Below are 16463 nucleotides of genomic sequence, written 5' to 3'. Positions count from 1 at the left end.
GTGATAACTCCCTCCAAAGGACTGTTCTGCTTAACTATTTAACTAGTTTCAGGAAGTCTTATGGCTATGTTGTTGCTACGGTAGCGCAAGAAGGAAAAACAACAGTAATATTGCCGCTTTAAAAAAAAATGTTAGGGAGTATGCAAGTGCAGAAGTTTGCTTCACCTAGCTGATTTCTGCTATGAACAAACCAAACCTATGTATGCTGACCCTTAACCTACACTCTGTGGACAGGACAGAGCACCACATTTTATAAACAAAGCAAGTGAAGTTCTTAGCCAGCTAGCTACTTCGACAGTTTTGATAAAGAAGACTAGTAGGTTTTGATACGTTATTGTAATTAACTTTTACAGCCAATATCTGTTTTGAATTACTTTGAACTACTTTGTGGCGCCCAACAACTAAGAAAATAGTACTTCTGTAGTACTCAACTATGTGTTAGCTAGCAAGTATGGTAACTTTACTTATCAATTTGTTGGCCACTGTCATCTATCAACCTAACTAGCTAGCTAGGTGAGTTGTGTGCTTACTTTTATACCTCAGTCAATGAATGGTTGTGTGCTGTATGCGAGGTAGGAGACAATTTAAGGTTAAAGGGGTAATCTGCAGTTCAAACAAATATTCCAAAAAGGGAGGAATGCCCAAACAGGAGGGAAAGGAAAAAAGTGAAGTCTTCAAACCCTTTAAAATAAAGGACACTATATATATACAGTACCAGTCAAAAGTTTGTACACACCTACTAATTCAAGGGTTTTTCTTTATTTTTACTATTTTTGTATGTTGTAGTATAATAGTGAATACATCAAAAATATAAAATAACACATATGGAATCATGTAGTAACAAAAAATATATTTTATATTTGAGATTCTTCAAAGAAGCCACCCTTTGCCTTGATGACAGCTTTGCACACTCTTGGCATTCTCTAAACCAGCTTCATGTGGTCGTCACCTGAAATGAATTTCAATTAACAGGTGTGCCTTGTTAAAAGTTCATTTGTGGAATTTCTTTCCTTCTTAATGCTTTTGAGCCAATCAGTTGTGTTGTGACGAGGTAGGGGTGGTATACAGAAGATAGCCTTATTTGATAAATACCAAGTCTATATTATGGTATATTATGGCAAGAACAGCTCAAATAAGCAAAGAGAAACAACATTCCATCATTACTTTGAGACATGAAGGTCAGTCAATCCAGAAAATGTCAAGAACTTTGAACGTATCTTCAAGTGCAGTCGCAAAAACCATCAAGGACTATGATGAAACTGGCTCTCGTGAGGACCGCCACAGGAAAGTAAGACTCGAGAGTTACCTCTGCTGCAGAGGTTGAGTTCATTAGAGTTAACTGCACCTCAGAAATTGCAGCCCAAATAGCTTAAGTAACAGACACATCTCTACATCAACTGTTCAGAGTAGACTGCGTGAATCAGGACTTCATGGTCTAATTGCTGCAAAGAAACCAGTACTAAAGGACACCAAAAAAAAAAAAAAAATTGCTTGAGCCAAGAAACACGAGAAATAGACATTATAATAATAATATAATAGACATTAGACCGGTGGAAAGCAGTCCTTTGGACTGATGAGTCCAAATTTTGGTTCCAACCGTGTATTTGAGAGACGCAAAGTAGGTGAACGGATGATCTCCGCACCTGTGGTGTGAACTGGAACACGCTGTCGTAGGCATCGATCAAGAGCATTCCAAACATCCTCCGTGGATGACATGTCTGGTGAGTATGCAGGCCATGGAAGAACTGAGACATTTTCAGCATCCAAGAATTGCGTACAGATCCTTGCAACATGGGGACGAGCATTATCATGCTGAAAGATGAGGTGATGTATGGCGGATGAATGGCACAACAAAGGACTTCAGGATCTCGTCACAGTATCTCTGTGCATGCCATCGATAAAATGCAATTGTGTTTGTTGTCCGTAGCTTATGCCTGCTTCCCTGAGATAACTTCTGCACAAACTGTCAGAAACTCTTTGATTGTACAAACTCACACATTCATCAGCTGTTCAGGGTCTGGTCTCAGACGATCCCGCAGGTCAAGAAGCCGGATGTGGGTACACGTGGTCCGTTGTTGTGAGGCCGGTTGGACGTACTGCCGAATTCTCCAAAATGACGTTGGAGGTGGCTTATGGTAGAGAAATGATCATTCAATTCTCTGGCAACAGCTCTGGTGGACATTCTTGCAGTCAGAATACCAATTGCACACTCCCTCATACTTGAGACGTGTGGCATTGTGTTGTGTGACAAAACTGCATATTTTAGAGTGGCCTTTTATTGTCCCCAGCAAAGGTGACCTATGTAATGAGCATGAGGTTTAATCAGTTTATTGATATGCCACACCTGTCTGGTGGATGGATTATCTTGGCAAAGGAGAAATGCTCACTAGCAGGTAGGTAAACAAATTTGTGCACAAAATTGGAGAGCAATAAGCTTTTTGTGCTTATGGAACATTTCTGGGAACTTTTATTTCAGCTCATGAAATATGGGACAAACACTTTACATGTTGTGTTTATATTTTTGTTTAGTGTTGCAAGTAATTTTAGATAGTTGGCAGCAACTTGTGTATTCCATATGCATCCACACCAAATGTTACTTAGTTGTTAGTTAGTGCAATTTCTATCCTGTTATACTGTAAGTCCAATTTATAGTATCTTTATACACTAGTACTTTATAACTATCACATGTCAAACATAGCATTTTGTATTTGAGGTGTTTTATGTTACGGTGAATAATCCAAGAGCCTTGAGAGGCAATTCAATAATTATATTTATTTGAATACACATCTTTATTATTCTATATAAAATTCTGGGATAAACTTAAAAAGGAATCCATACAGAACTATGCTGCATTTCAAGCTTTATTAATGCCATCTACAAGAGACCATCCAGTGCAACCTAACTCTATAAAGAAGTCAAATACCTCCATGTTAGTTGGTGCTCCTGACTGTTTACATTTACATTTAAGTCATTTAGCAGACGCTCTTATCCAGAGCGACTTACAAATTGGTGCATTCACCTTATGACATCCAGTAGAACAGTCACTTTACAATGGTTGTGGAAGCCATTGAAATAGAAGGGGACCTGCAGTTCTGTTTTGGAAAATATACATAAAAACCTTCCATCTCAGTCATAATTAGGAAATGCAAAGGAGCGCCAATATATCTTGTGTTAAGCACAAGGGACTAGAAACATACATGTGCTTATAAACCCCTATTACATTTATCAGAAATCTTAAAGGTAGAAGGTCAAATTTGGATTAAAACTTGTTACCTGCATGCCCTCTAGTCACACATCTATCACGTATTTATATAAAAATTGCCTGACTGATCTAGGCTCAGCTAGTCCCTCTGCTGAAAACAACATATGGCTTCTACTGCAGTGAGGTGAATTGTCCCAGTACTAATACAGCCCCTCTATTCCCTCACATGTCTCCTGTGGCTTACACTAAGCCCTCATCACAAAAAGGCTTGTGAGGAAAACACCAAATACCTACCCATTTAGTTAGCGTCTAAAGCTCGTCTCGTCTCCCCCTGTTAAGGTATGCTATGTGAAACCCAGAGGTTTTGTGCTCGTCTTTTTACACATGGGAAAATAAAAAATCATGTCCTTAGAAAAGTACAAAGCAGCCTGACGAAGCGTGTCAGTGTGCAAAATGCTTTTGACTTCCCATTACCTGCATAGAATTACTTAAGAGTATAGAGATAGATCAGAGAAAAGAACAGACAATATACATTCACACATATACATCTAAACCATAGATACAGTACACACAATAACGTTCAAAAGTTTGGGGTCACTTAGAAATGTCCTTGTTTCCATTAATACATACCTGAATAGGAAATAGTCAAGACGATGACAAGTTATAAATAATGATTTCTAATTGAAATAGTAATTGTGTCCTTCAAACTTTGCTTTCGTCAAAGAATCCTCCATTTTCAGCAATTACAGTCTTGGTAATCAGAAGAGATTTCACCCCATGCTTCCTGAAGCACCTTCCACAAATTGGATTGATGGACACTTCTTACGTACCATACGGTCAAGCTGCTCCCACAACAGCTCAATAGGGTTGAGATCCGATGACTGTGCTGGCCACTCCATTATAGACAGAATACCAGCTGACTGCTTCTTCCCTAAATCGTTTTTGCAAAGTTTGGAGCTGTGCTTCAGGTCATTGTCCTGTAGGAGGAAATTGGCTCAATTTAAGAGCCATCCACAGGGTATGGCATGGCATTGCAAAATGGAGTGATAGCCTTCCTTCTTCAAGATCCCTTTCACCGTGTACAAATCTCCAACTTTACCACCACCAAAGCACTCACAGACCATCACATTGCATCCACCATGCTTGACAGATGGTGTCACGCACTCCTCCAGCATATTTCCATTTTTTTGTGCGTCTCACGAATGTTCTTTCTTCTTTGTGATCCGAACACCTCAAACTTAAACTCTGTCTATAACACTTTTATCCAATCTTCCTCTATCCAGTGTCTGTGTTCTTTTGCCCATCTTCATCTTTTCTTTTTATTCGCCAGTCTGACATATGTTTTTTTCTTTGCAACTCTGCCTAGAAGGCCAGCATCCCGGAGTCGCCACTTCACTGTTGACTTTGAGACTGGTGTTATGCGGGTACTATTTAATGAAGCTGCCAGTTGAAGACTTGAGGCATCTGTTTCTCAAACTAGACACTCTAATGTACTTGCTCAGTTGTGCACTGGGGCCTCCCACTCCTCTTTCTATTCTGGTTAGAGCCAGTTGGCGCTGTTCTGTGAAGGGAGTAGTACAGTTTCTTGGTAATTTCTTGCATGGAATAGCCTTAATTTCTCAGAACAAGAATAGACTGACTAGTTTCAGAAGTTTTCAACAGTTTTCAGCTATGCTAACATAATTGCAAAATGGTTTTCTAATGTTCAATTAGCCTTTTAAAATTATAAACTTGGATTAGCTAACACAATGTGCCATTGGAACACAGGAGTGATGGTTCTGATCAATTTGATGTTAATGGTCAAGAAATGTGCTTTTATTTAAAAAACAAGGACATTTCTAAGTGACCCCAAACTTTTGAACGGTAGAGTACATACCGACATACAGGTGGTAAATGAGACAGTTTACTATCTTTGGCAGCCAGGTAAGCTGAGAGTTCCAAAATACAAAAATAAGGCTCTCGAAAAACAAAAAGCATCAATAAATAAAATCACCAAACAGTACATTGTACAAAAGATCTGCTTCTGTATAAAGTGTCGTTTGAGGGCACCGTTGGGATTGGAAGCAGGGCTTGCACCTTGCTGTGCTGAGGAGAGTGTGGTTGGAGAAGGTGGAGGTGGGCGAGGTCAAAGCAGCTACAACCCAGGTCTGCTACTGTGGGACATGAAGCCACCCCGGTTGTGGGAGCTTGCTGGGACTGAAACAGGCACCAGTAGAGCTGAGAAGAGAGGAGATCAGGACAAAGAAGACAAGTGTTAATGAGCATTGATAGTTAATACTCAAATTCGTCTCTATTTAAAGATAACTACTTTCCTCGTAATCAGAGGCTACGACCAAACTCTCTCATAAACATACTTAATTACCAAACACAACCCAGCGACATGTTTTATTAACGGAGTGGCCGCAGATCTTTTTTTCACGGATTAAAGGTGCCGGGGCATGTGTGGATCACCGTCCGTTCTGTGTATGTGCTTCTTTACCTCTACTTTATGAGCACATTTTTGAGGTCTCCTTCCCTTCACATTTCCCAATCAATCGTGAATGACCATTTCAAGTTTTACCAACCCGTTTTATCTCAATCAGTTTCATGGGGATATGCATTTAGATCATCTTGAGTTGTTCAGTGGTGTTTTGAATGATGTTCAGTGAGCACATTTTTGAGCAAATGGTGCAAACTGTAGCATAGCCTACCTGTGTATTTTGCCTAGTGGCGCACCCTGTTGAGTTTTGGCCACATGAAAGAAAAATGCAGTGGTGATTTTGTCGTAGAGTAATGTTATACTATGACTTTATATGATGTGATCTTGCAGACATTGATTCAGCTTTGATATAACTTTATTAAATGAGACCTGTTCGCCAGAGTAGACTGTTCTTTACAAGTAGAGCAGAGAAAGCATAAAGTTGTGAATAAACACAAGCGTAGAAGCTTCGGGATCTGTAGTCTGGGTAAATAAAGGTCCGTGAGAAGTCGGATCCACAGCCACAGCCTTTTAGAAATGATGAGGACCATTGGAGATGCCTACTGACCTGGGGGAGGGGCTTGTGTATCAGGCTCCTCCTCATCTTCAATGGGGGAGTGGCCCAGGGGGTGTTGGGCAAAGGAGTCCAGGAAGGAGGAGCTGCTGATGCCCAAACTGATGCCCGTCACTCCGATGCCCAGAGAGTCTGCCAGGATACCAGACAGAGACTCAATCAGTCAGTCACAAAAAGAAATGTGTAGAAACTGTGTACAGTATGCAATGTAAAACGAGGTGCCCACCTGTACCCACAGATGCCCTGCCAGGACGTCCCTGTCCAATGTTGTCCAGCACCGTGAAGGAGCGGCGGTAAGGGGTGTCTGACTGCAACAGAACCCAGAGTTAAATCTCACTGACTGGGACGCAGGCAAACATATTCCACATTCATCCTTTACAAAATAAACCTACAAAATATACCAAAATCATGCTGTAGTGGTAATAATGTGTGACCACCATGTGTGACTATAGCCATACCCTGTAGGTGTGGGTGGTGTTGGGACGGGAGAATACGTCCAATTGATGAAGCCGATCCCGAGGAAGCAAACTACCTGCTTCATCTGTAACAGCACTGTGGGCACGACTGGATGAGTCTCTATGCCGCTACACAAAATAAAATTGCGTTTTGTTATTAGCAGGTGATAGTATTAAGTGTTTTATCAAGTCAGTTCAAGATGTACAACTAGTATGCAGTTTTACTCGTCCCATACCCGAGTAGGTCTGAAGTGCTGTCCAGAGTGCCTGGGCTCAGCGTCCCCAGTGCTGATGGGAGGAAGGAGTGTGTTCCTGCTCAGAGGCATCAGAGGAGAGGCCAGGCGGTCACTGGCTGTGGGTCTGGAGAGAGTAATAACTCTGTTCACCTTCCACGCTTTCTATAAAGTTACACAAGTCCCTTTAACATGGAGCAGACTGAAATCTCACTCCACACAAGGGTAAATTATATGCTCCACACAGATATTGTTCCACTCAAGGTTCATGACAAGTTCATCTGTTAGGATGCTTAGCTAGTCACACACACACACACAATTCCTCACATCCCTTCCCCTCCATTCTGCTGAACAGAACGCCACAAGGCACAAGTTAAAAGGCAAACCGCTTTCAAAGTAATCTCTCTGCACAGACGGTTCTCCAGCTTCAGAGCGATAGGAGAAGAAGAGCGAGGAAGGAGGGGTGTACATGGAGGAGGACAGGGACCAGATGGAGATTGGGTAACCCTCTAAGTTAACTCACAGGCGCGTTCCACGGATGACCTCATCCATGGAGCCAGCGGCATTGGACTGCGTCAGGCTGGGAACCAAGGGCAAAAGAGTTCGTGGAGGCGGGTTACGGCGTCTCGCCGACTGGGCAGGGCGGGGGAGGGAGGAGGAGCTCTGCTCTAGCACCCGGCGAGGACGTAGCTTGCTAGACGGAATCACGGTGGACCCTGGCCTATGGGTCATCACCCTCTCCTCAGGGTCCCTAAGAAAGAAAAGGAAGCAATTAACCTTTACTCAAAGTAAGATATGCATACACACCTACATATCCATAGCTAATAACAGTCTCTTCACCTCTTATTTAATAAGACGATAATAGGTAATCAGTAATAATAGTGGTTGACCCCTAAAGTTAGCTCCTAATGCTACACTCTACTAATAAAGATTCTTATACTAAATAATAATACCAAAGATTCTTATACTAAATAATAATACTAATAAAGATTATTATAGTATCAGCAGGAGTATGATCAGTACTTATGGTCTCCATACTGGGCTCTCTCCATCACTCCCAGGTTCCTCTGCTGCAGGGGGATGCCGTGGATGACTATGAGTTCGTTGAGGTTGTGATGTGTCACCGCCGCCTCTACTGGGACCCGACTGGACTGTAGGAGGCAGGGAGGCAGAAGCCGATACGGAGTAAGAGTCATTCACCTAAAGTGGTCATTCACCTAAAAAAAAACTACAGCCACCTCATTATCACTACGGACACACTACTCAGCGTTTCTACATGCAACCAAGTGGAGAGGACCTACAACCACCCACTTGAGACCAAACAAACAATTCGACAAAAAAGTCAATTAAAGCAAGAATTGAGTAAGTAAAAGCATTCCAAAATTGTCATTTGCTACATTTAAAAAAAAGACAGAGACAGGTGTAATAAAAAAATAAAAACTCAACAGTTGGTTAAGAAGTAAGAAAGTGACTAAAATTGGTATGGTTTGAGTTATTCAACAGGCACAAGCACATTCAGTCTAAGAATGAATAAAAACATGCCGCTGTGGATGGCGTCGATCGGCAACATTTTGCCTCTAGGTGAGAGTTGCATACAGTAGATGATTTTTTCTGCTTTTTGGATTTCCGTCTGGGCTTGTGCTTTGAGCCCCTTGATTTTGTGGTCTTTGGGGGAAAAAAACGGATGACCAAATGAGAGAGTGAGAGAGAGAAAAGGAGGTAGTAAGGAAGGACAGATTGGTGGTTAAAAGGGTGTGGAACAGACCAAGGAACAAGAAAGAGTAGGGGGCAAAAAGAAGGAAAGAAAAAAGGATTCAAGTTAATGAACTATCTGATAGCCTTAAAACAGAGTGAGAAAAACTCCTGACAGCAGGGGAAAGCAATTCAGCATCAGTGTGTGACTGTGTTTCCAGTTTTGAAAACTCAGCCTAAACTCTCAAATTAATCTGAAAGTTATTATAGTTCATTCACAGTGCTTAGTAATATATCCTATTGATCTAAATCCTACATCCTAACAGTAGGATTTTGCACTCTACGGAGAGGTAGACCCATTGGTGGTCCTTCTCCCCCCTCTCAGGGCACTGACCTGGGGTTGCGGGGTTCCTGTTAGCTGGGGCACCCTGCTCTGGCCCAGCCTGGGGAGCAGAGTGGGCAGTGTGGACAGGAGCAGGAAAGGGTTCTGAGCATCTGACTGGGATGGGCTGAAGTTCAATGCATTTTTCTCATCATCTGTCAAAAAGAGGATGCAAAATACTGTCAACACAGGCTCAAGCAACAGATTATGCTGTGGGTATGACATCATTTGGCAATGATGGATTTCTTGGTTTAAAAGTAAATTGCAAGTCTCTTTGTTGAGTAACAGAACACTAATATATGACCCAGCGTTGCCTATAAGACATTGCCCTGTGGTTCTACCTGACACACAGCCCTCCCAGTGCCTGCGGACCAGCTCCTCCATCCAGCCAAACAGCTCTCGCCACACATCGTCAAACAGCAGGTCGAGGACTGCCTGTCTGCGACAGCGGTAGGGAGACACCGGAGGCAGGCCGTACCACCGCCGACCATCCCCCATGCACCCCCGCTCCCACTTGTCATCCCTGTAAAGGGCAAACCATAGATTAAACCATCAACACAACAGACCTGGGCAAAGTTATGTAAAACACTGTCAAATACAGAGCTTGCTTTAAGGTTACTTGGTACCCTTAGGGTAATCCCAAAAGAAGGCAACAAACTCAATCAACTGCACCAAACTGTAAAGTGTTTGAAATGCCCCTATAGATATACTGGAGGGTACTAAACAGGAGAGCCGGGAGGTGACCCACAAATCACTGCAGTCAAAGGCCAGGTACTCCTCCATCAGGCCTTCAGCCTCGATCACCCTGGGCCTGTCATGACCTCTGGATCCACTGGGAGTACCAGGGGGGTGGTCAACATCCTCACCAGGCCTGGACAGCACAGCCTTCCTACCTTGCACACACAGACTGGACACACAAACAACACGGTTCCTAAAAAGCATCAGTCCTAATTTTTTGGCTAGCCAAGGTAGCCTAGCCAGTACATGTACGCCTTGCAAAAGATAATACATATTATTTTCTATAGTTTTGGGGGGTGCCTGTTTTGCATGTTATTTTGGCATTAATAAGTGTCACATGAGTTTGCAAAGCAATGTAAAAATGATTTTTTTTTTTTTTTTTTAATGAGTTAATAAAGCCACATACAAACTTCTCTTTTTCGGTTTCTTGAGTAAGGCCTGGCTCAATGCTTTCTGTGGTGGTGGGGCAGCCAGCGGAAAACATGGAGCGTAGGTGTTGGTAACGTTCTCTAGTTGAGCCGTGATTGGCTCAGTGTTCTGTCACTCATTGGGACACTACGTCACCGCCAAATCTAAGGGTAGAGCTCGCAAATGCAAGCCCTTTGGGTGCTGCAATTAGAGTTACATTAGAAGTGCCCATCCAAGAAGGCTCAAGGTCATTGCTTACAGATAAAATTATATCAAACCACATTATATCTACAGCAGCTTTGATTGGACTGATCATGTCAACATCATACTTTTAAAATATTGAATCAAGTCGACAATCTACTGGCACATCCAGTATTTTTAATCCTTGTCATATGAAGAGAAATAATGAAGTGAAATTATAGATAAAATGTATTGGACATTGGACATAAACATTACATAACAAGTTGGAGATTGCAAATTCAACAATGAGTGGTTTGGAAGGAATCAGTGGCTAACTGCAAGCATTTCAAAGCAATCACTAGTCTGCTAGTAAGTGGAGTGGGTGTGTGGTCCCAATTATGGGGTTAAGGGTCTCTTTTCCAAGCTTAAAATGATAAACATTCAACATTGTCCATGCTGTCAATCCAGCATGATTTCTGCCTCGCTTTAAACAACTGTTAACTTGGAACTGGGAAATCTGACTTCAGTGAGTTCAAGACAACTGGGAACTCTGAAAAAAACTAGCTAAAAAAGATACAATTGGAATGTTCATCTAACTCGGAATTGCAAGTCTGGAATTCGGGCCTCTTTCTAGAGCTCCGACCTGAAGATCACTGACGTCATCATGATCCCCCCCCCCAAGTTCCCAGTTGTCTTGAAAGAACCATAAATCCAGAGAATGCCAGACTTTGATGTTTGATGACAAGTGAGCACAACAAGGTGAGTCAAAAAATGTATTGTGTATTGTGCATAAATTATGTAATATGCCTGGGAGATATGTATACTGTAGCTGAGAAAGTAATACTAAGTGTATGTTGTGTAATAAGCTGTTAGTAGCCCATGTGCCTCACCTTAATAATTTGGTCCTGTCTCTCCTCCTAATTTCACCTACTGTTCTGACTTGGTGGTGCACATGTAGCCGGTTTTAGAGGATGTTATCATTGAATATTGTAAGAGCTTTCATTGTCTGCTTATATGCCCCCTTTATTTAACCTACGGTTCTGACTTGGTGTACAGGGAGACCACTGTAAGAACGGCCGTGTTCTCAATTCTGTCGCTGTACATTTCAAAAGGGCTGAACAAATTGTTATATTGACTACGTCTGTCCTAGCTCGCTCATTAATGTCTTAATCGAAATAAAGGATTGCCTCTTATGCGCTCGCCAACCCCTTATGCCTTTGTTGGTACACCTCAATTGTTAGTAGAAAGCGCATTTGCTTAAGCAAGTCAGCCATATCAGCTGTGTTTTTTTAAGGCATTATATGAGGCTGAATTAACTGTTTCGCTGCCAGACAAGCTCCACTGATAGCCAGGTGTAGCAGTGGTAAGGTGTTGGGACAGCTTTATGTAGGCCCTAAGTGTGTCACAGTTATATTGCAATTAATATATTGTTAAGTGTTGTGTAGTGGGTTTGCTGGCATGCATCTAAAAAAATTAGGGGGGATTTGCCCCACCAAGATTTACATGCTAAAATCGCAACTGACGCATTGTAACTTACACACGCTGACTTACTTAAGTTGACTTGCTGTTTGACAAGCCACACAGTATGTAGGTCACAAAACCACAAAGCAAACGGACATCCATAATTGATGGGTTAACAGCATCAGTAGTCAGTGCTCACTCTGTGCAGGGGCCAGGCTTGTCCTTGTCCTGGGGCTTGCTACTGATGCTGTCCTTTTGTCCAGCTGCACTGCTGCTGGCTGTCCCGGTCCCCTCCCCTGAAGTGGCGTACCACTGGAAGCCCTCGTCATTGGGACACACCAGCTGACTACCCAGAATCCTGTGGGTTCACATAGCAGGGTGGAGGGGGTCAAACAGGGATTACAACCTAAATTAATCAAACCCCTAGGAAAATGTATTAACCCCCCCAAACACACACTGAGCCAATGGTTTATGATATCTTATTGGGAATGGGGCCCAAGGGCTTTGAGCCTATAATTATGTGGCAAGTAGTTTCTTCTCAGGTTTGAAAACAAATCTAAATTAGATTCATCTTAGGTACCTTCAAGTTGGACTGTTCTTTTATTGAACCCTAAGTACTTTCAGTGATACATTTGCAGGCGAATAGTGTAGGAACAAGGCTAGAGTGGCAGTAATGTGTGACAGTGTGTGAGAAGTGAGAGGGAGTAGGGTGAGTACCCACCGTAGGTGAGGGAACCTGAAGGCCCACTGATGGCACTCATCTTGCAGCCCCCGTAGATGTGCCCCACTCCGCCCCTCATAAAGCTCCTCGTCAATCTCCTCAAACATCTGCTGCACCTGTCGCGATGCCACCTTGTCAAATTCCTGAGGGATGGAGGGAGGGAGAGAGGTAGAGAGAGAGAGGAGGCCCTGCAGAGGAACACTATGACAGAAGGCAGTTGCTTTTCAAGCTAATCAAATATTAGCAGCACATCGCTGAGAGTCGTTTATGTCACAGCAGGCGATGGGCTCCTAGAGCTCCCAGGGAACTGTGTGTGTGGCAGTGTATGAGTGATCGTGCTGGAGTAATTGGTATCATGTGCATATGTTTGTGAGAGACAGAGAGTGTGTGCCTGCACAGGCAGGTTGTGTTTACTGTAGAATATAAATTAGGATTATAGAAGTATGACTCCTATGAGGCATTCTGAGGACATGGCTGTGTGTAAATACATCATGGAGTTTTTATAAAGTTTCTGAGGGCAAGCTCTAGAAAGCTAAAAATCACCATGAAGTGAAACCATGAGGGAACTGACCTCTGCAGACAGGGTAGACTGTAAGTCATTACAATAAAATATGATAAGGCTAATTTAATTGAAAACTGTATAAAATACTGTTGTAGCATTCAGCATGGCTAGGTCTAGCTAGTGCCTTCAGAAAGTATTCACACCCCTTGACTTTTTCCACATTTTGTTGTGTTACAGCTTGAATTTAAAATGGATTAAACTGAGATCGTGTCACTGGCATACACACAATACCCCATAATGTAAAAGTTTATTTTATTTTTTACAAATTAAATAAAAATGTAAAGCTGAAATGTCTCGAGTCGATAAGTTTTAAACCCCTTTGTTATGGTAAGCCTATAATTGTTCAACAGTAAAAATGTGTGCAATAATAGTGTTTAACATGATTTTTGAATTGACTACCTCATCTCTGTATCCCACACAGGTCAGTTAAAAACAAATTCTTAATTACAATGACGGCCTACCGGGGAACAGTGGGTTAACGGCCTTGTTCAGGGGCAGAACAACAGATTTTTACCTTGTCAGCTCGGGGATTCGATCCTTAGATATAAATATATGTAAGGTCCCTCAGTTGAGCAGCGAATTTCAAACACAGGTTCAACCACCAAGACCAGGGAGGTTTTCTAATGCCTCGCAAAGAAGGGCACCTTTTGGTAGATGGGTAAAAAGGCAGACACTGAACAGTCCTTTGAGCATGGTGAAGTTATTAATAACACTTTGGATGGTGTATCAATACACCCAGTCACTACAAATATACAGGCGTCCTTCCTAACTCGGTTGCCAGAGAGGAAGGAAACTCTCAGGGATTTCATGATGAGGCCAACAGTGATTTTAAAACAGTTACAGGGTTTAGTGGCTGTGACAGGAGAAAACTAAGGATGGATCAAAGACATTGTAGTTGCTCCACAATACTAACCTAAATGACAGAGTTAAAAGGAAGACTGTACAGAATAAAACTATTCCAAAACATGCACCCTGTTTGCAATAAGGCACTAAAGTAAAACATCTGGCAAAGAAATTCACTTTATGCCCTGAATATAAAGCATTATGAATACACAACACATCACTGACTAGTACTCTTCATATTTTCAAGCATGGCAGTGGCTGCATCATGTTACGTTATGGGCAAGGATAAGGGAGTTTTTATGATAAAAATAAACTGAGAGCTAAGCACAGGCAAAATGCTACAGGAAAACCTGGTTCAGTCTGCTTTCCAACAGACACTGGGAGACAAATTCACCTTTTAGCAGGACAATAACCTAAAACACAAGGCAAAATATACACTGGAGATGCTTACCAAGATTAAATTTAATGTCCCTGAGTGGCCTAGTTACAGTTTTGACTTCAATTGCCTTGAAAATCTATGGCAAGACTTGGCTGTCAAACAAAGATCAACAACCAACTTGACATGAATAATGTGCAAATGTTCTGCAATCCAGGTGTGCAAAGCTCTTCGAGAAATACCCATAAAGACTCACAGCTGTAATCACAGCCTGTTTTCACTTTGTCATTATGGGGCATTGTGTGTAGATGGGTGAGAACAAACATATATTTAATCCATTTTGAATTCAGGCTGTAACACAACAAAATGTGGAATAAATCAAGGGGTATGAATACGTTCTGAAGGCAACATAAGCGCTTGATACTCAGAACATAGGGCAATTGAATGGTAAGATCCAGCTGAGAAGGTGAGACGAAACTCACATCATAGCCCCAGGAGAAGACAGAGCTCCTCTCTGTAGAGATACCCGTCTCTGTGTAGCTGTGAATCCCAGACCAGGACCGCGTCGTGTCTCCAGTAGTGGACGTTGGACAGTCTGACCGGCGAGAGGCTGCAGATGTCATCTCCGAGCTGCAGAAGAGGACAGACATTGTTTACATGTTGCTGTACATTACAGTGTTGTGTGTTGTCGAGTGTGTGAGGGAATAATTTAGACCAGATTATGTAACTAACTGGCTACCTCCCTCTTTATTGTCTCCTTGCCTTCACGCATCTAAACAGGATATGTGAAAGCAAAATTGCTGCTCCCTACAAGTGTACTTGGTATCGACCGCCCGATTCTTTGAGAACAGGTCATACCTGTTGTAAGTGGAGACAGCTTCCTGAAGGTCATGGAGGAGGCAATGGGGGAGGAAGTCATTGTCTACCTCCTCTGGGAGAGGGTGATGGTCAAGGCTGCTTCGGGATATGCCCCGACTGCAGAGAAAGGAAAACACAGCTTTATTAAACATGAGTAAGCAATAGCATCGATAGATACATAGATATTTCATTCTAATACTATAGTAGGTTGATATGTATTGTTCTAAAAAATACACTAATCCCAAACAAACAAGGAGTGAAGCACGAGGTGGAACTTTACATAATCAATTTAAAGCATTAAACATTATCCTATCCCATCCCTTTGTGGAGGCAACTGACCTTGGTGTGACAGATGGGCTGTCAAAAATGTGATCTGATCAATACATTCTCCTTTTACATTGTGATACGATCATGGACTGTGCATTAGCTAACGTTAGCTATTACTTACCAACAATGTAGCGTTAGTCAATCTAGGTTAGCTAGCTACCAAATCAGTATCTCGAATGACAGAAATGACTGTTAGCAAAGAATGATACGCTTGGTCATTAGTAAACAAGCTTGCTTTACTTACACCTCAAGATTGTGCGAAACTGTTCTCCTGCTGTATCGCGAAATCATTCTCCTTTTTCTGTTTATCGGCTCATGCCCTCCTGTGTGTCCTCTCTCGTCGTGCATCCCTCTGATTCCTGTCCCCACTTTGTCTTTTGGAAGAGGTTTGCCATTTTTCCCCGACCGCAGGTCAATACGTACACACTTGCAAGTTAGCTAGCTACTGTAACGTTAGCTATCTGGCCTCGTTGCTACTGAACTTATTGAGTCTAACAGTAATTGCAGCTAACTTGCTAGCTAGCTAACGTAGTTACTCTAGATAACTGAGAAAGATATGTATTGATCTACAATATAATATTTCAAACAACCCGTGGCCTACAAATGTGTTTTTATGTTTCAGCGCAAGTGTAATAATATATACCAATATTACAGCATCCATTACCACTAAAGAGGATTATTGCCACAACAACAAGGGTGTTATGGACACCCAATCCATAGGCCTGATGGGAAATACATTTCTATCTCGTCTCATATGTGCTTTCTCCTTAATATAAAAGACTACAAATCCATATGCTCTGTGCGATTTTCATGTCGCGGTCCTAAATTCTATCCGTCTCTCACCGGTGAATTTTGACCACACATATTTATTTTGATACTTTTGTTGTAATTCCACATTTTATGTACATTTTAGAAATGTTCTATTGATTAATTATATGTTTGGTCAATATTTTAACATTTAAAGCACATTGTCATAGCAGTAAATAATTATTT

The 16463-nt window shown here is 42.0% G+C and overlaps 1 protein-coding gene across 4 annotated transcripts; it reads right to left on the bottom strand.

Annotated features, from left to right (window-relative positions):
- Nucleotides 1-2752: 2752 nt before the first annotated feature.
- Nucleotides 2753-16198, bottom strand: LOC118399800 (protein FAM149B1-like). Of its 4 annotated transcripts, none has more exons than XM_052475886.1 (16): nucleotides 15715-16198; nucleotides 15144-15260; nucleotides 14768-14915; nucleotides 12505-12647; nucleotides 11983-12141; nucleotides 9745-9903; nucleotides 9338-9519; nucleotides 9009-9151; nucleotides 8465-8587; nucleotides 7961-8073; nucleotides 7446-7673; nucleotides 6926-7049; nucleotides 6693-6818; nucleotides 6461-6542; nucleotides 6229-6366; nucleotides 2753-5419 (listed from the first exon to the last, which is right to left on the bottom strand). In XM_052475886.1, the coding sequence occupies exons 1-16, from the start codon at nucleotides 15816-15818 to the stop codon at nucleotides 5337-5339; spliced, it is 2172 nt and encodes a 723-aa protein (XP_052331846.1). In that variant the 5' UTR covers nucleotides 15819-16198; the 3' UTR covers nucleotides 2753-5336. The 4 variants fall into 4 exon arrangements, with proteins under 4 accessions (XP_052331846.1, XP_052331837.1, XP_035651939.1 ...); XM_052475877.1 differs by having other exon boundaries at nucleotides 7946-8073; nucleotides 15715-16197; XM_035796046.2 differs by lacking the exon at nucleotides 8465-8587 and having other exon boundaries at nucleotides 15715-16195.
- Between the last annotated feature and the right edge of the window lie 265 nt (nucleotides 16199-16463).

Source organism: Oncorhynchus keta, chromosome 2, assembly GCF_023373465.1.
Source record: "Oncorhynchus keta strain PuntledgeMale-10-30-2019 chromosome 2, Oket_V2, whole genome shotgun sequence".
Taxonomy (NCBI): Eukaryota; Metazoa; Chordata; class Actinopteri; order Salmoniformes; family Salmonidae; genus Oncorhynchus; species Oncorhynchus keta.
The sequence above is the reverse complement of the archived record's forward strand: the minus strand, read 5'-3'. Positions and strand labels throughout refer to the sequence as shown.